The sequence below is a fragment of the Ictalurus furcatus genome, chromosome 17, assembly GCF_023375685.1.
Source record: "Ictalurus furcatus strain D&B chromosome 17, Billie_1.0, whole genome shotgun sequence".
Classification (NCBI taxonomy): Eukaryota; Metazoa; Chordata; class Actinopteri; order Siluriformes; family Ictaluridae; genus Ictalurus; species Ictalurus furcatus.
In genome coordinates this window covers 25,907,787-25,934,844 of record NC_071271.1, presented here as the reverse complement: position 1 = coordinate 25,934,844, position 27,058 = coordinate 25,907,787, and the positions used below count along the sequence as shown (strand labels likewise).

General features: G+C 41.8%; 1 protein-coding gene across 5 annotated transcripts in view; it reads right to left on the bottom strand.

The window, feature by feature from the left end:
• Positions 1-13,349: 13,349 nt before the first annotated feature.
• Positions 13,350-27,058, bottom strand: part of fam110b (family with sequence similarity 110 member B) — a 35,670-nt gene continuing 21,961 nt past the window's right edge. For 3 of the 5 annotated variants that reach the window (XM_053646821.1, XM_053646823.1, XM_053646822.1), the window contains 2 exons: positions 23,578-23,674; positions 13,350-15,905 (listed from right to left, as the gene is read on the bottom strand). In XM_053646821.1, coding sequence (XP_053502796.1) covers positions 14,563-15,651 — 1,089 coding nt within the window. In that variant the 5' untranslated portion in view covers positions 15,652-15,905; positions 23,578-23,674 and the 3' untranslated portion in view covers positions 13,350-14,562. Of the gene's footprint in view, positions 15,906-21,293; positions 21,958-22,074; positions 23,675-25,763; positions 26,573-27,058 lie in introns of those variants that run through there. The other 2 variants (XM_053646824.1, XR_008388247.1) reach the window with 2 other exon arrangements.

The following is a 27,058-nucleotide window of genomic DNA, read 5'->3' as shown; positions in this document are numbered from 1 at the left end:
ATTTCTTCTTTCATATTAAGTAAGTAAGTAATCATCATCATCATCATCATCATCATCATCATGATCAAGGGTTCTTGCCAGTGCTTCAGTGGAAAAAGAAACTTATGGATGTCAGTCAGAAACTAGTTATGTGTGTGAAGACACCGGAGTGGAAATGATCCAGAATGTTAACATTTTCCTCAGATGTGATGCAAAATTACTGAGAAAAGCCACCGTGTTACTAAAATTTCACTTTAATTACGCTTCACATCAACCGCTAACTTCATTTCTGTTAGAGCGGCCTCAGAGCTTGTGAACTTGATCAAATGAATACCACAGAAGTGCACAAGTAGGCAATAAATATGACGACACGTCCGAGTTTAAGTGGATTTGGATGGATATGAATTGCACAAATGGAATCATTAGATTGGACGTTATATTCAAGTTGTTTGGTTTACATTTTCCTCTAACATACATCGATCAGTCATAACATTAAATCCACTGACAGGTGAAGTGAATAACGTTGATGATCTGGTTACCGTGGCACCTGTCAAGGGTTTTATTTATTAGGCAGTAAGTGAACAATCAGTTCTCGAAGTTGGCGTGTTGGAGGCAGGAAAAATGGACGAGTGTACGGATCTGAGCGATTTGTGATGTCTAGACGTCTGGGTCAGAGCGTCTCCAGAACAGCAGGTGTTGTGGGGTGTTCCTGGTGTGCAGGGGTTAGTACCTACTAAAAGTGGTCCAAGGAAGGAGAACCGGTGAAGCGGTGACAGTGTCGTGGACACCCGAGACTCACTGATGTGTGAGAGAAGAGAAGGCTAGTCCGTCTGGTCCGATCCCACAGAAGATCTACTGCAGCACAAACTGCTGAAGAAGTTCATGCTGGTTCTGATAGAAAGGAGTCAGAACACACAGAGCATCACAGCTTGCTGCGTATGGAGCTGCGTAGCTGCAGAGCGGTCAGAGCGTCCATGCTGACCCCCTGTACACCTCCGAAATCTCCTACAACGGACACGTGATCATCAGAACTGGACCATGGAGCGATGGAAGAAGGTGTCCTGGTCTGATGAATCAGGTTTTCTTTTACATCATGTGGAGGCCGTGTGTGTGTGTGTGTGTGTGTGTGTGTGTGTGTGTGCGCGTCACTTATGTGAGGAAGAGATGGCACCAGGATGCACTATGGGAAGAAGGCGAGCTGGTGGAGGAAATGTGATGATCTGGGTAATGTTCTGCTGGGAAACCTTGGGTCCTGGAATACATGTAGATGTTACTTTGACACATAGCACCTACCTAAACACTGCTGCAGACCGAGTTCACCCCTTCATGGTAACTGTATTCCCTAATATCAGTGTCCTCTTTCAGCAGGATAACGCTCCCTGACACACTGCAACACTTGTTCAAGAACGGTTTGAGGAACATGACAAAGAGTTCAAGGTGTTGACTCGGCCGCCGAATTCTCCAGATCTCAATCCGATCCAGCGTCTGTGGGATGTTCTGGACAAACAGGTCCGATCCACGGCGGCCCGACCTCATAACTTACAGGACTTAAAGGATCTGCTGCTAACGTCTCGGTTCCAGATCCCACAGCACACCTTCAGAGGTCTTGTGGTCCTGTTTTGGAGGCACAAGGAGAGGAGGACCTACACAATATTAAGCAGGTGGTTTTAATGTTATGGCTGATCGAGGTATTTAAAGACGACATGAAATGGAAATTCAAACCATTTTTTGTATGGCTTGCAGTGGGTGATTGTTCTTTTGGTACTTTTGTTATTCCATAATTAAATATCAGTTGTCATTTAAAGGCAGGAAAAGTTGCTGCATTTTAGTGGAACATTAGAGACAAATAAGAAATTTGTCTTTTAAGTGATTAGTACAGACGAAATGCTCAATCTGGTCAAGAACACGAGCCTGGTCAGTTTGGATTTCAGGTTGTCTTTGAGCTCAGTGTCGCTCACTACTGCGCTCTAAACCTCTCTCTCCCCAGTACACTTATATTGCGCAGTGTAAGATAAGACTTTATAGATCTCCAGGTGGGATTTGTTACAGCAGCGTGGATTAAAATAACGATAACATGGATGCATAGATTATATAACATGGGTGGAACACACTCTATACATACTGTGATGGCCGAAAATACAAAAACCTAAACCAGTCTTCACTCAAAAACTCTTTATTTAGTGAGAGATCTGTAAGCGCAAGACTTTATTACTCTATTACTAAGTAATATTTACAACCAACACCACACTATCTTGGGAGGAGAAATAATAATAGTTCAACTTCCACTCGTATCAGTGAGGCCTTGTGTGTGTGTGTGTGTGTGTGTGTGTGTGTGTATGAGAGATTGAGAGAGAGAGAGAGAGAGAGAGAGAGAGAGAATCTTTATCATGAAGTAGTGATAACCAACATTTCAGTAGTAATCCCTGAGTTATAAACAGGACATTTAAACGCATGCTGCTTAGGAAACTTGGCTGCAGCATTCTCAGAGCAACGAACATTAAACAATTATATATAAATATAAAAACAATTCTTTGTCAGATCTGTTTAAGTGAAAAGTTCAATGTAATTTAAAAGATAGCTTTGATTTTTAGTTTTTGTGTGCAGAGTTACTTAAAAAGCAACGAGTGAGCCCAGAGCATTCCAGCAGTAAACTAGCATTGATCTTATTAGTGGGGTTATGTCGCATTCTGTAGCGATGATAATCCGAATATGATGACAGTTACATGATTAGAATACAAAACTGGCTAATCACCTTCTGTATTACTGCATTTAAATGATCTAGTAAGTGAGCTAGCAAAACAAACAACCAACCAAAACAACCCAGTCTCACGGCCGTAAGAGCGGAGCGGATATATTTACAGCAGTTTCAGCAACGGTTCATTTCGCAGAAGGAGAAGAAGAAGAAGAAGAAGAAGAAGAAGAAGAAGAAGAAGGCTGTATTTATCACATAAACATTACAGCACAATGACGTTATTTTCTTTGCATATCCCAGCTAGTTAGGAAGTTGGGGTCAGAGCATCGGTCAGTTATGTTAAGGTGCAGATATAGTAAGGTCGTGTATACACACCAGTGTGTGATGGGGCTTATAGACCGCTGCTGTGTTAAAGCAGCTAAAAAGGGTGTGTGTGTGTGTGTGTGTGTAGAGTGTATCTCATGTTTTTTATTTTATCAGAACATGTCTGATAAAAATGAGGAAAGTCGCTGATAACCATGATTAGCATGTTTACATTGACAATGGCAAAAACAAAACACCAACAATGAAGAAATGTTTTTTTTTTAGACTTTACATGACATTATCAGGGATTATCTGTCATTTTAAGATATTGGCTCTCATAAAGGTTAAAAATAATAATAATAAAAACACTTTAAAGAATATTTTGGTGTAAAGCATCTCACATGGTTTATTTACTGGTGTATATAATAATAGCTGAAGATTGGCTAAATCTGAAGAATCTCGAATTCTGCACATGGTAGGGTCAGCATTTGGCATCGGCGACATGAATCCATGAAGCCAACCTTCTTTGTGTTAATATTTCAGGCTGGTGGTGGAGTTATGGTGCAGGGAATGTTTTCTCAACACACACTGGGCCATGTAATACCAATCAAGCATGGTTTGAACACTCTTCATCCCGTATGTCCGTTCATGGCGCCTTCTAACGGCTACTTCTGGCTTGATAATGCGCAGGAATCCATGGACATGACAATGAGTTGAAATCTGCAGCAATGATGTGATAATGTAATAACATCTCCATGCATCAGAGAGCCGAGGCTGTGGGGTTTACCCAGGATTAGCATGGGGTTTCTAATAAAGTGGCCAGCCAGTGTAGGCATGACACTCTTTTTCATGAGGCGTTGGAACACTTATCTCCGTCTCCACGTCCACAATCGAGTTGATATCTGGGAGAGATGTAGTGATGGCGTGTGCACTCTGACCCCTGAGCCTGGAGGACACTGGAGCACAACACGCCGAATGTTTGCACCCAGACAACGTGAGCTGGCCTTGAAGCATGAATTGCACTGCAATCGAGATATCAGGAGCGCGGGATTGTCTATAATCTCTTAGGAAGGTCTTTGTGATAGAGTTAAAACACGCGTCCTGATAACCGCCGTACTGACGCGATGAATGAAAGAGTTGAGCTTAGAGTAGGGTAGTTTAGGGTAGAGGTGTATTACAATCCAGCACACTCACAGTGTGTATAGTAACGTACACCATCATCACACACATATGTGCTTGTGGAATCGTCGTACAGAACATTATGGAAGCTAAACTCTCACATTTCCATGACTTTGGTGAGACAGAAGTTTCGCCGCGTTATTGCAAACGTTTGCCTGCTGATCCACTTTATTAGGGACACCTGCACATTTATGCAGTTATCTAATCAGCCAATCATGTGGCAGATGCACATACACATTTGGCAGATGCACGGTGTGTAAAATCATGCAGATACAGGTCAAGACCTTCAGTTAACATTCAGATCAAACATCAGAGTGGGGAAGCTAATCTCTGTGACTGTGAGGTGTGGTTGTTAGTCCCAGACGGGCCGTTTTGAGTGTTTCAGAAATCTCCAGGGATTTTCACACACAACAGTCTGTAGAGTTTACAGAGTGGTGCGAAAAACAAAAAAATACTACATGAGCGACAGTTCTGTTGGTGGAAACGCCTTGTTGTCGAGAGGATCAGAGGAGAGTGAGCAGACTGCTTCGAGCTGACAGGAAGTCTATACTGTACAGAAGTAACACCTATAATTGCTCTTTAGAACCGCTGTGATCAGAAAAGCATCACAGCATGTGCAGAACATCAAACCATGATGTGATGAGCTACAACAGGACCATAAGACCACATCAGGTTCCTTTCCTGTCAGGCAAGAACAGGAATCTAATGCTATCATGGGCACAGACTCACCCAGACTGGACAGGTGAAGATTAGAAAAAGAAATGAAAACCTGTTTGAGTGAACCGTCTTCGTTCTGATGTTTGATGTGAACATTAACTGGAGCTCTTGACCTGTATCTGCATGATTGTGTATGCATTGTGCTGCTGCCACATGATTGGCTGATCATGTTTATTGAAGACGTATTAAATCATTTCCAGTTTAAAATGGTCTTACTATTAGCAGATGGTCGAGCACAAGTTCTAAAGAACTCGATACGCAGAAAAAACCCCCAAATTTTATTTAGTTGAAATGTACAACACACATTGGATTAAAACAAAGTTGCAATAGTCAGTATTTTTAATTTCTTACTAGTACAGATAATGAGGGGAATTATGAAGAAACGATTTAAAAAAAAAAAAAAAAAAAACAGTTTAAACGAGCGTCTAGAACAAGTGTTTTACATAGCTGAGGGGGGACCCTGTTTGCTAAACCGGTCTTCCGGTCCGGAATGTTTGTTTGTGTTGGATTGGCATCTTGTCAGTCATTCTATAGCCACGCCCCCTCAAGGCAACGTTAAAAAAAAGTGTTTTGATGGCTGTGTGTAAAAATGGCTGTGTTGTAGGAAGTGTGGCTGAGCAGCAGAGGGCGCTGTGTGCGCATTTTCTGAACAGAGACAGACTCGTGCGGAATAATAATCACACAAAACACTGACGACACTAAAATCTGTGAGTAAGTGTAAGTGTGTGGTCCAAATTATTGATCATTATTTTCATCTTAACACCTAGAACCTGCCAGGAGTTTAACGTTCATCTACTCTGTCATGTCTTTAAGGGTTCTTAGCTTCTATTAAAGGGTCTAGATTTTCTGAGCATGCCCACTTGAGTGCAGTACATCTCCCTTAGAACAGATTCCAGATAAAAACAAAACCATTTTAGGCAACTAAGAATGCGTAACTAGAGAAAGAAAAGAGAAAAGAACAGTAATCTGTAAGTGTATGGGCTCTTCGAATGTCGTCCATTTAAGAGAGCAGCCGTTAACGGTTCTATATCAAACCCACAAACAACTTTGCATCAGAAAAGATTTCAGTTAGAACCCGTTTGGAAGCTAAGAACCCTTAATTATCCTGTGAACCCTTGAAGGACCCGTTTTTCTAAGAATGAAGGTTTTTACGTTCTTAAAATGGATCTGATAATGAAACACTGGTTTTTGGGGTTCTACACAGAACCTCAGCGTTCCCCCAGAGGGACAAAATAGTCTGCACTCTTATAGCGCTTTTTTAACCTTAGCGGGTCTACAAAGTGCTTTACACTGGTTCTCATTCATCCGTTCACACACACACACACACACACACACACACACACACACACACACACACACATACACACACTCACACACCAAATATTTAATTAGCCTGAATATTTAATTAGACTTTTATTTTATAGCAGTCTTAGCATTAGCATTAGCAGCAATAGTGTTAGCATTAGCATATCTCATAAAGCATAACAGAAATCACTGTGCAGTATAACACTGATGTTTATGTTTATTCGTGTGATAGTGTCTCAATGTGTAATGTTTTTCTTCTGGCTGATTTTATTTAACAATTCATACAGACACCTGCCATTTCAACTTCTGTCCTGAACTTAATTCATACAATTATTATAACAATTACACCCACACACAAAATTACAAAATGTGTTACTTGGGACTCAAAAGCAAATGATGTAGGTATATAAAGCCCAAGTGCTGCTCTGAGATCAGACATAAAATGTTTGCCGTGACTTTTTAATCTCCTCTAACACTTAAGTTTGTGTGTCGGTGTGTGTGTGTGTGAGAGAGAGAGAGTGTGTGTGAGAGTGTGAGAGACTGTCTCTGATATGGATGAAGGTCTAACACTCTTTCATTGGGATCTGAGCTCAGCGCTGATAAGACCGGAACGCTGGGAATGAAAGCAATGCAGAATTGCTGAAGTGTTGATGCGAGTTGTAATATCACACACGATACGATCGTATCAGGACAACCAGACCGACGAATCTCGCACCAGAGACGGCGGGAATATATTCCCAAATAAGGAATAAAACCCTCCGTGTGTCGCTGTTACAGTAAAATACTGGTGTGATGAAGCAGACTTACTGTCACCGCTCCGAAGCTGAATATTTTCCTGCGTGTTTTATTCCTCTTACACCACGGCAACTCTTACAGTTAATAAGACCAGAAAAAATCGCAGCTTGTCGTGTTAGCGAGAAACCGCTAACGCTGTAAACCGCTAACCGTAAACGCCTCTGTCCTGAATCTTTACCTCTGACTGTTACACAGCGCTGACACTGGAGACTCCTTCCGTATGTGTTACCTAAACATTTTGTTACAGAAAACTTCACCATATGAATGAGTACACGTCCCTGTGAACGAGCTGTTACTATAGAAACGATAACGTATTGGAACAAGCGTTAATATAAACCTGTGATACGAAGCTGCTGTTATAGAAAACTAATCAACACCTTCTGACCAATCACAATCCAGAATTCAACAACGCTGTGGTGCGTATAATGGGGATTATTTATTTCACAATTAACCTAAATTAAGACTTAAGCGAATCCATATATATATATATATATATAAAATGTTCAGAACACACACCGGGTCAGAATGTCGTCCTCGATCGATGCGGGGAATATTTAGCCACACGCAGTCTTAAACACGTGACATTAAAGACGCAGCGAGGTCGTCCTGAACGAATGTGATCAATAAACCTGACCGTGACAGTCCAGTCCTGTGGGACAAAAGGGGCAACAGAGAGCAGGTACAGAGAAAGTAATAAAACACATTAAGTGTCAGCTCCAGAATTATTGGCACCCTTGGTAAACATGGGTAAAAAGTATATCTTGTCTAATCTGAGGGAATTTCATGATTATACCCCAATGAGACAGGAAGTCGTGGATTACTACTAGGTGATGTAAATATAAAATAAAATTAAATTAAATAACTAAATGGGAACTAACCCCTAGTTGTTACAATTTGATGAGAAGAATTTCTAAGTAATGATTTTGTTAAAAATAAATTTTTAAAAAGTTTTTATTTGAATTCTCTGTGAATAGGTACGATTTCTCTCATGTTTTCATGAAGCCAAGAAAAATTTTTATAACCTTAAAAAAAACAAAACAAACAAAAAAAAAAAACATCTTTTGCAATGGTGCCAATAATCAATGAGGAAAACTGAACAAACAGCTTTGAGCTTAGTTAAAGTAGGCGGAGTTAATTCATTTCACATATAGATAAAAAAAACACCAACATAAAAACAATTTAAATTATTAGTATGATCGATAGTATCATAAGCAACACGAGCAAGGAGACACAACCCTGATCAGAGGCCAGTATTCGGTCATTTACCACTTTAACCAGCGCTGTAGGTACGAGCTGCTGTGCTACAACCTTTTCCAGGATCTTGGAGATAAATGGGAGATTGCTACCATTATACTATGGATAACAGCGACAACATCACCATGGTAACATTTTAACTACAAATATCTGTCTGTAGACTTAAATAGTGAACTTTTGGATTTGTCAACTCCAAAGATTTGTCTTTTTTCAGATAAGACTTTTTTTTTTCCTTTTTGATTGGAAGACTCGCAGTAACAGTTACTTCTGTTACAGAACTCAACTTGTCCAGTGCTTCTTAATTTTTTAAATTTATTAAACAATTCACCTTGTAGCATAGATCACATGTCAAGACTTTAGCTAATCAATTTAAAATAAATGTGTATTTGTATAGCGCTTTTAATAAAAGCAGCTTTTCACAGAAATATATATACATTCCAGATATACATTTTTAAATACATCAACTAATATATGAGGAAGAAACCTTGAGAGGAACCAGACTCAAAAGGGGACCCATCCTCATCTGGGTGTCACCGGATAGTGCGATTACAAATCATTACGCTTCTATAACTGTATACTATATAGTCAGAAAGTGCAGTTGTGTAAAGCAGGAACTGAATTCTGAATGAGTTGTAGTTACTAGTCTAGTGTATCGAACTGAAGTTATTAAATGTTCAGTGATGGAGACTTGAGTGTAAAATGTTCTTAAGAGACAGTTCTCTGGCGATCCGAGGAAGAACATCCACGGCCATGTTGATGGATTCTGTGTGGTATCATCCTCAGAAATCTCATGGTGATCTTTAGGCTGTTCATGTTGGAGGCCATCCTCAGCAGCAGCGAGTGGGATTCAGGTGATGAGAACTCCAACCAGAAGTGGGGCACCATGATGGATCGGACAGGACTGGAGAGCAGAAGGGGTCAGGATCGCTGGAATCCCAGGAGTATCACGACTGTCAGTAAGAATATATTTTTTATATATATATATATATATATATATATATATATATATATATATATATATATATATATATATATATATATACACACACATATATATATACATATACACACCCAGAAGACCTTGCAATCTGATGGCTTCCTGCAGCAGAAAACTGTTGGGTGAAGATGTTTATGAACATGAACGAAAGCTAAAACTCCTTAACGAGGAGACGGCGGAGTTTGGACTTCTTTCAACGACCTGCTTAAAATCCAAGCTGTTGCTGTTCAGATCCAGACAGAGATTTAAGTGATAAAAGATGCGAGACGTTTATTCTGGATCGTCTCAAACTTCCTCTCCAGCGATGCTTCTACGATGACCGGATTCACGTTACGTTACACACAAAGTCGTACACGCGTTCGTAAATCAGCTCAGCTTGCGTACGGATTCCGATTTCGGATTTACTCCGATTACACGAGGGCTGGACGTGTTAAACACGTGACCTCCTGTTACAGATGCGAGTCGAGATTTCAGGCAGCGTGGGGCCTCCACTGCCGAGGCCGAGCTTTTCCAAACATTTGTGACGAATTAGGTCATTTCCTGTAGCCCTGAGAATGCATGCAGTGAAGAAAAAAAAAAGAAAAGAAAAGAAAACAGTGTGGCCAGACTCCAACAGACCTCCATGTTCTGCTAGAGAAAGGAGGAATTACACGTTTATTCAGGTGGAGAGCAGATCGACAGGCTGGAGATACGCTATAGGCTTTGTTCTAATCCTGTTTTTAACAACCTCCTCTGTTTATTTCCGTTTTATCTCCGTTGCCGTCGTTCCATCCAGCCCGAACATTGTTTCTTAGACGTTTGTTCTTTTGGAGAATCCTGAAACTTACTCGAAGGCTTCGTTTATTTGATTACTGAGTTAGCGTGACTGAATCGTTGACTCTTTAGCGCTTAATGCCGTTAGAGCTCAAACATTAAATAAAAGTAGATGTCTGTGGTGTGAACGAGACACCGACTCAAATCACGATATCAGAGTTTATATGATCCGCAGCTACGGCAAGTCAACAGACAAATTAAAAACAGACCATTTTTAATGCAGATCCAGATGAGTTTTTACTTAAAACAGCATGAATTTGGATTCTGTCTAAATATCGAACGTTATAAAGTAAACGGACTGTAAAATAAAATCGCACATTGATCAAATGTCCAAAATATCATCTAAAATTTGAAATGAGGACAATTTTTATTTTATTGATTTTTTTTTTTTTTTAAAGAAAAATAGCATTTCTGAGTATATTCAATTTATACCGTTTGGGACTGTTGTATGACGTAAACAGGCAAAAATAAAAATAATAAAGTAAAAATAAACCCCATACCCCTATACTATTTAAAACAAACAAAAAACTAATTTAAAAAAAAAAAGCTAAGATGTTCAGTTGGAGGCGAACACAAAAACATCTCATGCATTAATTTCTTTGTTATTTATATAAATTCTATGAAGAACTTTAGCGAAGTTTGAGAAAGACAGATAGTCTAGAGAGCTACAGAAGTGTCTGTTCATCTATGATAACGGACTCGGGAGATTTGGAGATGATTTTACATCTTATATTTCTCTCACGTTGGTGTGGACAGTGTGCATGAAAGAGTTCATTTGTAATGAATTAAAGGATAAACTGACTCTGAAGCTCACAGCCTCGTTCTATCAGCCTATGGACAGGTACTCTTACTTATCGTTAGATTAGAGATGTGTGACGTATTACCGCTGCTGTTACTGCCATTTTTACACGTTTTACAGCTTTTCCTTCCACGTGCTTCGGTCCAAGATGGAGACTGGACCACGCCAATTTAAAATCACACGCAAGTTTGATTCAAAAGAGAGCAAAACGAAGCGCTTAGAGAACGAGTACGAGTGAAGAAGCTGATCGTCGTGCGAGCGTTTATGATTTCCTATTTACGATCCCGGGGCCACCGCTAGGCTTCCTGATTAGGATCCTTACGTCTACGCTTTACTCACTCAAGCTGACCGAACGCAGTTCTCAAAATGTGCGTGATTAGTAAAATCTGCTATGTTGGAAACAGTAAGAAACAGCTACTGTGGCTAACGCGGTTAAACACAAACACGTAACTGCTTAGTCATGCGTTTACGCTGGGTTTTACATCACTGCTGTACTGTTAGCTAGGCAACAAGCTAACGTGACTCAGCTTGGAGTTAAGCGTACAAATCTCCACAGATAATCAGTCTTACCTTTTTAGTGTTTTGTCCTAAAGTTAGCCAACCACCTGAGTTAAGTGTTCTGCAACTAGCTGGACTAACGTTAGAAGCTAGCTAATGATGCTAGCGCTCAAAAAAGATGAACTCCCATCACGCAGCATCTATAAAAACAACTCATTTATAGGAATGCACTCATATGAACGAATTGCTTTACTAATGTCTGATCCATCCTGAACTACCATTGGTCACTGAATCTAAATCATCGTCGTATGACAACTTATTTTGCATAAAATTGAGCAAATTTACAGAATTATTGGCCCCTCGGTAAAGATGGGTTTTAAAAAAACGAAAAGCCTTAGAGCTTAATCTGATGGAAAATCTGAGATCTCTGACCTTTAAGTGAGATTCATTTAATACAAGAAAACACATCAGTCATCGTTCCATCTTTCTATTCAGTATGTAAAAAAGAAAAAAAAAAAATCCGTCAAATTGTTTCCTTAAGCACATTTTACACCTTCAGAAATTAGCCATTAGCACGAATCCTGAATTTAACTAGTTCTAATTTTCTTATCGCAAATATACCAGGGACAAACCAGTTTCTCATTCCTTTATTGGTAGTTTCTGGGAGAACACACGGGTTCAGTCGGCTGCTGATGAGTGGAGTGTTTTCCCACCCACTTCCCATTCCTCTATCGGACATAAACGGCCAATAAATTGCATTTCCACCTGTTTTTGGCATGCCCATATCCAGCATTGTATGTATTTGTGATGTCACACAACACGGTAATGGTTATTGTCTCGTATGAAAAGTAGACACTCAGGGCTTTAAGAATTATTATTATCTTTTTTTTACCAAGCCTACTAGGTTTAAATATTATAATTTGATCGTGGCAGTTATATACGCTGTTTTACTTCCAAAAAAAGCTTTCATTGTGCTGTCAGTTTTCTCTCTGTCCCAGTGTTACCGTGGAGACGTATGAATTGTCTGCTCTCCTATTCCCCATCCTCCTACAAACACAGAGTCATGATACTCTACACACAGAAACCCAACAGCATCCGGATTCATCTTATACCAGACTCGTGCTGATAAAATCATTTATTTGTTCATTCTGCTTGAAAATGTCCGATAAATCGATTTCCATTCTGCCGGTGGAGCGGAACACCAGTGTAGTGCGCGACAGGGTTGAACCTGGTTCATTTTTCTTTAAAGAAATGTTTTGGTTTTTTCATGTTTCCGATTCATGAAGTTTGCCATCTGGTAAACTACACACATCACAGAGGATACATCCATCCATCCATCCATCCATCTACTATACCGCTTTATCCTTTTCAGGGTCACGGGGAACCTGGAGCCTATCCCAGGGAGCATGGGGCACAAGGCGGGGTACACCCTGGATAAGGTGCCAGTCCATTGCAGGGCACAATCACATACACACTCACACACCCATTCATACACTTTAGACATGCCAATCAGCCTACCATGCATGTCTTTGGACTGGGGGAGGAAACCGGAGTACCCGGAGGAAACCCCCGCAGCACGGGGAGAACATGCAAACTCCACACACACAGGGCCACGGTGGGAATCGAACCCCCGACCCTGGAGGTGTGAAGCGAACGTGCTAACCACTAAGTCACCATGCACCCCATAGAGGATACAGTACGGGTTTATTTTTTTAATTAGTTGAATAAATTAACTTGTAAAAACTGAAAAGCATCTATTTTTTTTTCCTGATACAGCGACATGCAGAGATGTGGAAACCACTACAAATCTGAGATTTTATATTTTTTATATTTTATATATATATATTTTATATATATATATATATATATATATATATATATATATATATATATATATATATATATATATATATATACACATACATACATACATACATACATACATACATACATACATATACACACACACATATATACACACACATATATACACACACACACACACACTGCAGCTCAAAACTGTAGTACAATTCTGTTTGTCCGTCGGTGTGTTCAGTCGTGAGCTAGGAATGAAAGCTCTCGGAGGTCGGTCAGCGTTATTTCAGCCGTTTATCACTTGTGTGATGAAAACTATATTGGAGTTTTCATTTACAGGGAAATCATTAAAAAGAAAATAATAATAATAATAATAAAAATACCATTGCACAAATGTGACTGATGGCAAAAGATATGGCCAATTAGCCATTTATTGAAATAATTCAAAATAACTAACGGAAACAAATCTTTAAGGAACAACTCCAGGTGGAACATACCTAACATTTAATGTTGTTATAAGAGCAGGGATGTACAGAGTTGATCATGGATACAGACTGGCAATGCGAACGCCCCCCCCCCCCAAAAAAAAGACCAAAGCGAGAGCTAGGGGATGTAACGGCATAGCAGGATCTTCATCACACAAGACCAGGGATTGGGTTTTGATTTTTTTGTGTTTGTTTTACTTTATGATTTTCTTTGACAAGAAATTGAAAATTATATACATAATCTTACAGAATTTACACTGATCAAAACAATAAGTAGCATCGTAACGAGAGCGTTATGGACGACAAACTAAATAGAAGGAACTACACGATGTGGTGCGTAATCATCTTAATGGAAGCCATTATTATAATTTTTTTGTAAAAAAAGAAGTCGTTTTCTGGGTCAGACATGCTTCTGCAACACTGATTCTCAAACACTCAAACACACACACACACACACACACACACACACACACACAGATATACACACGTTTAAAAAAAAAAAACAAAAAAAAAACAAGCAAAGAGAGAAAACTAAAGAAGGAAAGACATCTAAAAGACACTGATGCTCTGCATTCATTCCCGTATGGCTTCCTGGCTCAGTGCGCCCAAACAGAGACGGAAAACAAAGATAGCTGACATACAGAGGCAGAAAGAACAGAACAATAAGCCCACTCAGAACTGGAGTTGTTCTTTTAACGGACACGCGACAAGCCGGAGGCCGTGGGTATTCGTGATTTGTGTGAAGAAGTCATGCAGAATCTGAAGACCTGGAAAGCAACTTAGAAAAAAGAAAAAGAAAAAAAGCTGTAAACCTATAAAGAAAAACAAAACGGCTTTGTTTCGCCAGTCAGTCCTTCAAGATGAAGACAGTGCACTTGTTCATCGAAATACCAAGTCAGAAGTGAGACACGCGAGAGGCTTGTTCAAAACCTCAAACGTGCGAGACTTTCTGAGATTCTCGCGCCTGCTTGATGCTATAGAGCCACTTGATGACGCGAGCGTTGCGCTCCACAGCAGAGATCCCGTAGGGGACTCGCTCCTCCTCGTCCTCGTCCTCGTTGGAAAGGTCGTCGTTGTCGTCGGTGTGCCGCGAGCGGCCGCAGTCCGAGCTGATCATGCTGGCGCTACGGAAGTTCAGTGATACAATGTCGGAGCTGGCGCGACCAAAGCCTTCGACGAAACCCTCGAGCTCGTCCGGTTCCAGGCCGCAGTAGTTGAAGAACCTCTCGGCGTCTGCGCCGGACCGAGCCAAGCGGTCGCTCAAGTCCGATTTGGAGCGATGCAGCGAGGGCCGGCGAGCTTCTCTTTCTGTTTCAGCTGGACATTTTGTGTTGTCAGAGATTCCTAAAGCCTTTGCGCTTGGTTTTGGGGGCAGCGGAGGAGCCGAGCTGCTGCTGCTGCTGCGTCCCGAACGGAACGGCTTCCCGTTACACAACCGCCGGATGTCCGAGGAGCTCTGAGAGGCATGGAGCGGTAAACGATCGCCCTCGGCCCCGTGGTTCTCCATAAGTCCACGGCTAAGGTTCAGGTTCTGGGGGCTTTTCCGGCCCTGAAAGGCCGCAGCTGGGACATTTAGGGACTCCGGAAAGGAACGATGCCCGGATTCTGGCGCCCAGCTCCTGGCAACCGAGCTTTTAGCAGGTCCTTCTGCTGAAGACGAGCTGTTGAGCAGGTTCTTCAGGATCTCCAGGTTGAGATTTTCACGCTTGGTGCTGGCGCAGGTGTCTGACTTGGCATTATTATTCGAGGCTTTGAGAGCCGAACTCACCCCCGGGCTCCGTTTTGCAAGCACCTGCGGCTTCACCGGTTCCTGCTTTGCGTTGATCACCTCCTGGCTCTTGACGTACTTGGCTTTGTCAGCCTCAAGTCGCTCCACAGCACTCAGGCGCTTTGGGTTGGGTTCGGTCGCTCGTCTGAAGTATTCGGGACCTTTGTTCAGGATTCGGAGGGGTACGGCCGATGCCACGGCGCCACCAGCGCCCAACGCCTTGCTATCTGGCGGCAGCGTCTCGGTGGGCATCTCCGCTGGGCTCCGGGAGGCCGCCGTGGTGTTTTCGGCTCTGGACTCCGGCAAGGGACACACACATCCAGCCGGGTAAGCGGAGTGTGTGTGAGCGCCGTCTCAGCAGCTGGGCTTCATGCTCCAAGATCGATCAGCCTCCTCCCCCCCCGATGATAAATAAACAGATCCAGCGCACGTACGGGATGCAGACTGGGTGTAGACGTGCAGGCAGCTGGGAAGCCTCCTCCTTTTGGATGCTCCTTTTGTTAGACCTGAAACATAAAAGGACCAATCAGATTAAAGGAGCATGTGACATCACAACACGAAGCCCAATCACCAACAGGCAATTAGAGGAATTTATAATCTTTATAATCTGTTTAATTCAACTCGCTTTGCACTATTTATTTCTGACGAATCAAACCTCGTAACATCTGATTCACTTTAAAGCGTAGTTCAAAGAATCAAAAAGCACCAAAGTGAGTTATAAAATGTTCAATTAAAATAAATCCTATTAGCATAATAATCATTAGAATCCTGCAAGGGCATGAGTCGCGTCATTTCTAGACTATTCTTCTGAGCTGGGTGGGCCTAGGTGGGCCACTCGAGGGTAATTTAGTTGACAATTTTTTCTTTTGTGGAGCAAATTAAAACAAACCCGCAAGTGCTAGCTACTTAATATTATGGCTTTTTATAAATTTGTCTGAAATAGTTACATTGTTTTTCCAAAGTTGAGAGTTGCGATTTTGTCCTCACGTTTTCCTTCCTTCTTTCACACGTTAACAATATGATAATCATGTCTTATTAAAGTAAACAACCACCCACCTCACCCCCCACCACCCCCACAAAAAAAACAAAACAAAAGCCCAGCTTTTTAAGTTAGAGGTTTGCGAAAACGTTTATCCTTCACCGTTTCCTGCTCTATCGTTTCCTTCACCTCATGCGTTACCCTTGTGCATGAAAAAAGAAAAAAAAAGAAAAAGCTGAGTCAGCAGTACCACAATGTGAGAGAGCACTCGGGTCCATGCCAAGAACCTCCAGGGCTGACGAGCAGCGGACGAGAAAAGATAAAATAAATAAATAAATAAATAAAAAAATAGGGGAAATAATAAAAAAAAATATCACAGGGTTGTAAATAAAATCACAGCGGCAGGATGAAAGAGGACAGAGTGTGTGTGTGTGTGTGTGTGTGTGTGTGTGTGTGTGTGTGTGTTTGTCTTTGTGGCCGGAAATTACTGTGACAAAGCATTTTTATGGCACGAGGTTCTTCTTTATGGCGTGTTTATGAAGTTTTCAATCATACGGCCGTGGAGAAAATGAAAAACCATCAACAGGGTGATCAGAGGAGAAGAGGACGAGAGCTCAGACCTTTCATCAGCACAAAGATCTGCTCGGGATTATTTATTTATTTATTATTCCATGAGATAAGGATTCTACTTTACGACTGAATATAAATATGAAGTAAAAATGTAGGGTTATTTTTAGGTTGCGGTATTAAACAGTTTATTTCAGCTGGGGGATACGAAGCACTCGTTCCTCTCTCGGGGTCTGAGGATTTCTAGCTGTGAATCTCATCTGTTAGTCCTGCCTCATTTGTTTAAAATATTTAGCTAGATAAACGTTAAAAAAAATAAAAATAAAAAAATAAATTAAAAAAAAAAAAAACACCACACACAAAAAAACCCAAAAAAAAACACAGCTAGCTTGAACAATTCCTCAGACTAATCTGTTCACTGTTAAACGCAGAAAAATGGAAGAGCGACTTATATCTGTGGTTTCGTCTTGTCCTGTTGTATACGACCGCTCGTTAAACGTACGTAGAGATGTTAGGAAGAAAAACGAAGCTTGGAAAGGAAGTAGCGGAGATCGTTAGTGCCTCTGGTGAGCATACGTAGCTAGTACAGCTAGCTCGCTTTGCTAATCTAACTTGAGATACAAAGCTAGCACAAAGCCAAGCGTGTTATTTATACAACTGATAAACGTATACGTGCAGTGTATAAACATAACTGCTGGCCACGCCCACAAGAGACACGAGCAGTTCATCACCTGCTAGCGTGACCATACGGATAGTGCAATGACTACTAGCAAGCTTTTTTATTTTGTTGAACATTTCTGGCATGAATACAAACAGAAACAGACATTTTGCCGGCATGACAACACGAGCAATTCTGGTTACTTTCAATTAACGTTGTCATGGCGACAAAATGCCCCACATCAGTTGACGGGTAAAACTGGGTCGGTTCCGACTCAGAGAACCTGCGAGTTTAGAGGATTTGGGCAGAACATTTTGTTGGTGTAAAACTGTTACAGGAGGGACTGACTAGTTTAAAATTGTTTTTAATAATTATTCTGAGAGTGATGGTTACTCAGACTGTACGAGTAACTGAAGCATCATCATGAAGTGCAGAGAGAACGTTCAGGGTTTCGGGTTTCCCGTCAGGGCCTGTGCTGCGTTATTAGAGTTTCAGAGCCACGGCTGTAAACAGTTACACGAGCTACGAGCCTCTGGGACCCGACGTAATTAGAAAGCAGAGACAAGGCTAAAACCCAGGGTCATGGACACAGTAATGACCATAATCACACACACACACACACACACACACACACACACACAGGCCTGGTTTTAATCCTCCTTACACACTTCCCCTCCCCCCTCCAGAACAGTGAGCTGATCCAGCATCGGGCTCTGAGCCAAACACCCGCTCATCTCTTTCATACAGACTCCGAGAGACAGACCAAATTCCCACAGGTATCCTCACACACTCACACACTCACACACTCAGTGGTGTGAGGTTGTTCGGCTGGTCCTCTCTTCGTGCTCTAAAATAAATACTTGTCTATACATGTAAACAATATCAAGGAAAACAATTTAAGCATCACTGCAAGTCTTATGAACGTCACTGGAGTTAGAACTTAAGAGTTGTGTGTGTGTGTGTGTGTGTGTGTGTGTGTGTATTTTCCATGTTTCATAACCCATAACCTCCTCATATAATAAACGCCGCGTCCCAGAGTCCAGGCTGCATTTCCCAGCCGCTACGAGACACTTCAAGAGAAACACCGTAAACGTTCACACGTCGTATAATAACAGAAATTGGAGACAGATGTTAGCGAGGGAATTTTCCCGCTTCAGCACATCGCCATGCCAAGACAGAAAAAAAATCCTAGTATACAAATGTGCTGGTGTCAAAGGTCATGCGGGTAACGAGTGGAGTATAAGCAGGCGAGGAAAAAAAAAGGTGTAAAGATAGACATCTGAACAGTTTTATACAGACAGACAGAAAGATAGAAAGAGAAGACAAAAAGAGAGACATTACAGAAAGACAGAGGCAGACAGGCAGAGCAACAGGTGGGGAGAAACAGGAGTGAGAGACAGACAGAGACAGACAGACAGGAGTGAGAGACAGACAGAAATGAAGCAGAGACAGTCAGGAAGGGAGACAGACAGATATGAGAGGGGAGACAGATGGGAGGTGAGAAGAAGAGCGACAGAGACAGTCTGACAGGACAGGGAACCCAGACTGAGACACAGACAGATGAGATGAGAGACACAGATCATTGACAGATGAACATTTTCCCTCCAAAATCACTCTCTCAGTGTGCATGTTTACACAGCAGCAGAAAGCTAGCGTTAGTTAGCATGTTTGCTAAATCCTGACGTGGAGCCTCAGTAGCTCGGACTTTAACATATAGCTAATATTATAGAAAAATGGATCAAATATTTTTGATCCATTTTTGAACACTTTTGCTGTTAGCAGTGTGACTAGCCGCTGTTAGCAGTGCAAGACAAAGAGTGTGACTGAAAAGCGTATTAGAAAGAACAAAAAGGTCAATTTTGTGGCTTCACTTCTCCACAGCTCAGCTTTTCATCCTCTCTCTCTCTCACACACACACACTTCCAAAAGATATTCAGTCCCACAGTGTGTATCACTTTACGCTTTGTGTATAAAACAAAGACCAGATCGAGTTTCAGCTAAAATCTCTTTATCATATTGGACCAGATGCTCATCTGCTAATAACTTCTCACACTGCTAAATCTAGCAGCTTTAATACTCCTCCATTTTTACCTCACAAGGCTAAGTCTGATTTGTGTTTGTGTGTGTGTGTGTGTGTGTGTGTGTGTGTGTGTGTGTGTGTGTGTGTGTAGTGTTATTCACAGCCTCGGATGTAGTAGCTATTATTATTATTATTATTATTATTAGCCACATTAATGAGGTTATCGTTAAACAGTTATTAGCCATATTAGCATTTTGGGGTGAGATCTTCTACTTAAAGCAGCGACAGTCTTTCAGAAAAGACAGGAAACATCTTGCTAACTTTTGATTAAAATTTTTTAAAATTATTTAACCCCACATGAAGAGACTCGGCTGCTAATGCTAATCTTCCAGAGCTAGTGTTTTACCCCTGCTTGACAGTTGGGATTATAAATACGGTCAGATTTATTTAAACAGTCAATTTAACACTACATGGTGGACGCGAGGTGTTTTGTTTTCCTCTCTTTTCAGACGTGTGAAATGGAGGACGTGTGTATTGATGAAGACGACGCAGTAATCGCATGCTGCAGGTTTCCAGTGTCGCGCCGTGACCCAGTTTCTCATCACTGGTGTATGATCCTGTTACACAAACAGGCACAGCCTCGCCCGGTTTTCTGCCAACGCTGAGAGGTAGCATAATTCGGCATTTTATTAGCATCATGCTAGGAACCGTCAATAGCCGAGTTAATGATCGGTGTCTGGGTTGTTATTAGCTAGACCCAGTCTTCATAATTAGCATAGTTATCATCATTTATCATTAGCCATGTTATTATTAGCTCAGTTATGAATCAACATACATGCCTTCATTAATCGTTAATAACCGTGTCATTATTAGCCGCTACGATTAGCCGCATTTTATGAATAGCCAAAGTCCCCCCCCCCCCCAATTACCCATGCGTTTATTAACATTTGTTATCAGGTAATTATTAGCAATACTACTCGACAACAGCCGTTTTTTTTTTTTTTGTCGTTAGACCCGATTAGCCGTGATTAGCTTTGTTATTAGCCATGTTATCATTTTGGACGATGTATTTTCAGGTAACGTGTGAAATAATAAACCTGTGAAACAAACAGCTGATATGTGATGCAAGATTACAGAAAACGAGCACATACTTTTTGATAGATGGATACTTCACCGATCCTGAGGTAAATTGTAAGTGATTTTTCTCTTTTCGATGCATCTTAGTTTTAATTTTTGCAGTGTATTACAGCTTTTTGACATGATTTTTAATAATTTATTTTGCTTCAGTGTTTGTAATTTAACTCTGTGGGTTTTTTCTTTTACAGTAAAGTATTAATTGTAGTTGATTATATTGGTCCTGATACACACGGCAGCAGTGTAACGTTCCGCTGCGATGTTTGGGATCTCGCAGCTGAGCATACGGCGGATTTCATCATGTAATTAAACCAAACGCCTCGGCCAGCAGACGGACCGCTTTCCCAGCACGCTTGTGAACAGCTGTTCGGCCGGATGATGGAGTTCTGCTGCAGACGCTAGTCATGGAAACGTCAGGAACAGCCACTTGTTTAGATTAGCACCCAGCTAGCCTAGCATATGCATCCAGCTAACAGCAGTAGTAGAATCCAGCTCGTTCATGCTAGCATCAAGCTAACGCACAAGTACTCCGTAGCCCTGTAATACTCAAATCACGATCGCAAGGCTGCACGTTTTAGTCATCTTGATTGTATACCGATGAAAACTGTTTTATTTATTTATGTTTATTTATGTCAAAGTGATCCAGCGGTAAATTTGACTCAGAGATGTGTGTCTATGCAAATATAAATATTGCTTAGCAATCCGTTTACATTTTATTTTTGGTAGTGATTGCAGCAAATTCTTCTCAAGCATGCAGGAACGTAGCGCAATGCAGACTGAATCCCATATATAAACGTAAACCTAAATAAAAAGATGTTGTTTATTGACCACTAAAGCAGGAAGGAGGTCATTAGTGGCGTTTTTAAATACGGAAAATCATTTTTCATTTTTAATACTTGTGTATTTTTGTGGTTCAAGTTGTTTGAGAAGGTTCTCTTCGTTCGTCGTCAGATCACGCAGACGTGTTTCGGCTTCGGATTTGGACAAGCGTTTGGCCCGGAGCCTCAGGACGCTATCATCTTGTTGCTCTTCTTCAGAATCGTCAGCAGCTGATGGAAACACGACCGCACACGTTCTCTTTTTTCTGGAAATTCGCCGAACGTTTGGACAGAACCGTAACCCACATCGGGTGCAAAGTCAGTGCTGGTTTTAATTATGGAGATTCGGAGCAGGACGCCATATCCAGTTCTCCAAAGCCTCCTTAGAGAGATCCAAAATACACACACACACACACACACACACACACACAGTGTCGTAATGCTCCCTCGGTACACCTCCTGAAGAGAAACCAAATAAAGCTTTACGCATCTGTCTCACATTTCTGCTGCAGTCTTGCCTCGCTGCTGCTCTCGCTCCGAGCCGTGCTGAAGGGTTTGTTGTCAGCAGCCTGCAGGTTATAGTTTCCCCCAAAGTAGACGGCTATTACGCAAAAAGCAGGAAGGGTTGCTTTATTACCGGAGGTTTCTGTTAGGAGCAGACGCACCTCGTTATTACATAGCCGGGGTCCTGTTTGGCAACAACCAGCTGAGGAAAAGCCAAATAAGCAAGCGCAAATGAGCCGCTCAGAGTTCCAGATCTGATACAGTTCTCATTTTGTTTTAAATCACAGCAACTGTATTACAGCGGTCTGTATAACGTAAAGATTTACTGTTTAATCAATTCATTAGTTTTGACCGTCAGTGAAGGAGATGTGGCCTTTGTAGCAGTTTGTCCCTGTGAAAGAGGCGTGGCCTGTTTGTCTCAGTGAAGGAGATGTGGGCTCTGTCCATGTTAGTTTTAGTGAAAAAGGTGTGGTCTCTGTGACAGTCCCAGTGAAGAAGACATGGTCTTTGTGGCAATAAGTGACATTGAAAGAGGTGTGGCCTCTGTGCTAGCCTGTCCTAGTCAAGAAGGCGTGGCCACAGTTCCTATAAGTCACAATGAAGGAGGCGGAGGCTTCTCTCGGTCTCAGTGAAGGAGGTGTGGCCTCTGTAAATGTCAGTCCAAGTGAAGGGGGCAGGGCCCTTCTACTGTTGAAAGAGGCGTGGCTCCTGTACCCATCAGTCTCGGTGAGGAAAGTGTGGACGAGTTAACAATACTCTAGGCTTGATGAAGGCCACGCCTCCTTCACAAGGCTTGATGAAGGCCACGCCTCCTTCACAAGGCTTTAAAGCTAAAACTTTCGCCTAAGAGACGTTTGCGCAATACTGCATCAATCCGTCATATTAAACCAGTTCTAAATCGTATCGTACTGAAGCGCATCCGGTCCTTCCAGCATTCCTTTATTCTTCCTGCTGGTAAAACTGCAGTCCTGAGGGGTTTCTTGCCCCAGTCCTAGTACCGATAATAAGATGATTACTGAAGACGTTAAACAGACTTGCTGCTCGAACGACTGTTTAGGGAGCGTTTCATCTCGGCTTTTGAGAACAGATCAAAGAGAACTTTCCAGACTGCACAGGAAATGACACAGAGAGCACTGTTCCTGCAATCATCAACTCCTTCCCGCAGGTAACCCCAAGACTTCTTTACAGAACGGCACCTTCTCTCACACGCGCACCTTCTCTCACACGCGCACGGAACACCACGTCATTTTCAGTTAAGTAAATCCGAATGTAAACGCTCGTGCGCGTTTCCATCAGCTCCTGCTCTGGTGACATCAACCAAAACACAACCAAGAACCTAATTCCATTGTCTACTGATCTTTTTTTGTTTTGGTTTTCTTTAAATATGTTCTCTTTTAAAGAGAGCGTAAAGAGTTAACAAGGCATGTTCCAGCTTCCTATTCAGTACATGCTGGATCTCAGAACAGAGGAAAATGTGTGTTCTGGTGTAAAACCTCACCTGTGTGTTTCTCAGGTGTTGACTGGTTCAGGGTTACCTTCTGCGTCGCCTTTCTCCTCCAGCGGCTGCGGACTCTCGGTTTGTGTGGGAGTGATGCCTACAACAGAACAACAGGAGTGAGACCAAATTGCAGGTATTTGCATGATGATAAACTGTTAGCTGTCCATAAAACAGCCATCAACTGTCCCAATATCCGACCCATACTAGTGAACTGGCCCAACAACGACAACAAAATGGCTGTCTCAATGTGAACAGTGAACCATCCTAACTAGGAGGCCAACGCAGTTGTTCCAGATGATCCAAACCATCCCGACTCTTTTCCGAATGATGCAAACAGAAAACCATCCTGAAGGGAAAGAGAGCGAACCAAACCAACATAAAGCGAACGGTCTCCACAAGGAGGAGATCGGTATGTCCCAACAAGAAGGTGGTTGATATGGGCATTCATGATGACATGAACGTCAAACCATCTCGTCAACCACCCTGACGAGATGACTGATCTCCAGATGTTGTTCCAGACGATGCAAGCTTCTTTCCCAAAGAGGACCTCAAGTATAAAAGGTACTGGGAATTGTGCGTAGAGCGCTTGGATGAGAGTCATGGCATTAAGAACAATCAAGGAAGGGTTTTTTTTTTTTTGAGGAGATGCTTCAGATGCTCACAGACCACCAATCAACCTTCCATGTGCAGAAGATCTCAGAAAGGCTTGGGATGAACTGCTCTTGTGATTTGGTGAGATCCAGATGGAACATTGGCGAGATCTTCTCTTTGGTTATATATTGACATGCGGTGATTCAGTCTGACCTATAATTAACGCTTTTAATTTTCTTGGGCCTGTAGGAAAATCCAGCACTAATCATTATCATCATCATCATCACCTCCTCCTCTTCGGCAGAACCATAATCGTTAAAGACAAAAGAAACCTGCAGGAAAAGAAAGAACCCAATTTGAACGCTGACCCAATTAACCACTAGCGTGCTAACACTGCGTGAATCTGCTGTGGGACACGGTTTCCCGACAAGGTGGTTTTTGTTCTCGGCCCCCGGCTCAGTTCTTTATAATAATTTCTCTGCATGAATGAATCGCTGGAACACGATGGCGTAGTAACAGACGGCGGAGCTGCTCAGACCCGGAGCATCACGCTTCATCATTTCAGCAGCCGTTTCAAGGCACATTCATTTCTGTGGTTATTCTATCCGTCCAGTGGTTTACAGGAGGATGAGATAATCGAGCATTCAGGATCAGAGTATGACACACCAGGCTAAAAATACACAACTACACACACACACACACACACACACACACACACACACACACACACACACACACACACACACCCATTCACAACAAAAGGTGCAGTGCTACGACGGGAATAAAATGGCCGTGGTGAAGGTGGGATGAAGATCAGCGCTTAAAAGAGTCTTGTGGGTAGAATGATAGCTGTTGCCGTGGTGATACCCTAGCAAGAATGAGTACACGCCTTCAATTCGATTTTTCCCCAAATTACTTTCTACACAAGTCAAGCACTACATTACTCTGAATGTTAAATGTTAGCTAGCCTGCAAACAACCTCCGCTAGCGGTTTAATCAAACAATATGATACGTCGCTTAATCTGTGCTAGCTTGCTAACTAGTTAGTGGTGAGGTTCATTTAAATACAATTTTAAACAGCCTAATATTTGCTAATTTGCCAACAAGCTTGCCTGTTAGTTTGAATAATACAACAGTTAGCTAGTGAACCTAGCTAGCTTTTATTACATAATGGTAGCCCCATTTGAACGAGTTTGCAATCGCTCTTACAATATAGTCTAACAACTGCTGAGATAGTTTGCTAGAGATGCTGGCTAATATAAAAATAAAATATAATTTTAGCTAGCTAACTTGTCAAGCATAAACAGTAGACAAACACAAACGGAAAAGAAAAGAAAGAGGTAGACGAGCCGATACAGCCTGCCGACATCACCGTTACTCTCACCGAAAAACTACAAGCTAGCGCATGCTCACGTGACATGTGGGCGGGGCCATTTCGTCACAATAGAACGAAGAAGGGCTACATTGCCTGCTAGCTAATGCCAATGCTAAGAACACTTCCTGTTTTGAGCAGCTACGTGTTTTGAAAAAATATGTCAAAAGAAATGTGGCAAATCATTCAAAAGGTTATAATAAAAAAAGTAAATTTTGCTTACTCGTGTGTGTGTGTGTGTTTTGTGTCTACATCTGCAGTGGTGTTAAAACCGTCTCACATGACGCCTCAAAGCCTCAAATTAGCACATGCTCTCGTTAGCCAAGAGTAGCAACACCTCGGCTGCAGAAAGCGGGCTGCAGGAGGCACGTGGGCCGACGCTGGAACCTGGATCCTCACACGCTTTCTCTCTAACATATTGTTCCGTTGTTACGGGGGAAAGAAAGCAGCTCATCTGATTAGTGCGGTTTAGAAATCTGTACAGTACGCTAGAGCGAGGTGATGCTAATCGATGGCAGTGATTAGAGGAAAACGCAAGCTAGGAAAAATCACACCACTGGATGAACTGCTGCAGCTCTGGATGCCGTTTACGTCACAGAGTAAACATGATTATCAGAATGAGGAACCGATCGAATGTACTTGAGGTAAAAGACCTTTGTGATGTAAATAAAACATGGACATTTTATCTTTATCCTTTATTAGGAACACCTGTATCAGCCAATCATGTGGCAGCATCAGAATGTGTAAAATCATACAGATACAGGTCCAGGGCTTGAGTTAACGTTCACATCAAACATCAGAACAAAGAACAGGTCTGATCTCTAACCGAGGCGTGGTTGTTGGTACCAGACCAGTCTGCTAGTTCTCCTCTGATCCTCTCATCAACTAGGCGTTTCCACCAACAGAACTGTCGCTCACTCAATGTTTTTTTGTTTTTCGTACCACTTGATGTAAACTCTACAGACTGCTGTGTGAAAATCCCCGGAGATTTCTGAAATACTCAAACCGGCTCGTCTGGTACCAGCAACCATGCCTCGGTTACGTTTTAAAGACAACTGAATGGTTTACTGTAGTGTATAGTGTAGTGTATAGTGTATACTGTAGTGTATAATGTATAGTATATACTGTAGTGTATAGTACAGTGTAGTGTATAGTATATACTGTAGTGCATAGTATAGTTTATAGTATATACTGTAGTGTGTAGTGTAGTGTATAGTATAGTGTATACTGTAGTGTGTAGTGTATACTGTAGTGTATACTGCAGTGTATGCTGTAGTGTGTAGTGTATACTGTAGCGTATACTGTATTGTGTACTGTAGACTAGTGTGTAGTGTATACTGTAGCATATACTGTAGTGTAGTGTATACTGTAGTGTAGTATGTGGTATATACTGTAGTGTATAGTGTAGTGTAATGTATAGTGTAGTGTATGCTGTAGTGTATACTGTAGTGTGTGCTGTAGTGTGTAGTGTATGCTGTAGTGTGTAGTGTGTGCTGTAGTGTATACTGTAGTGTATGC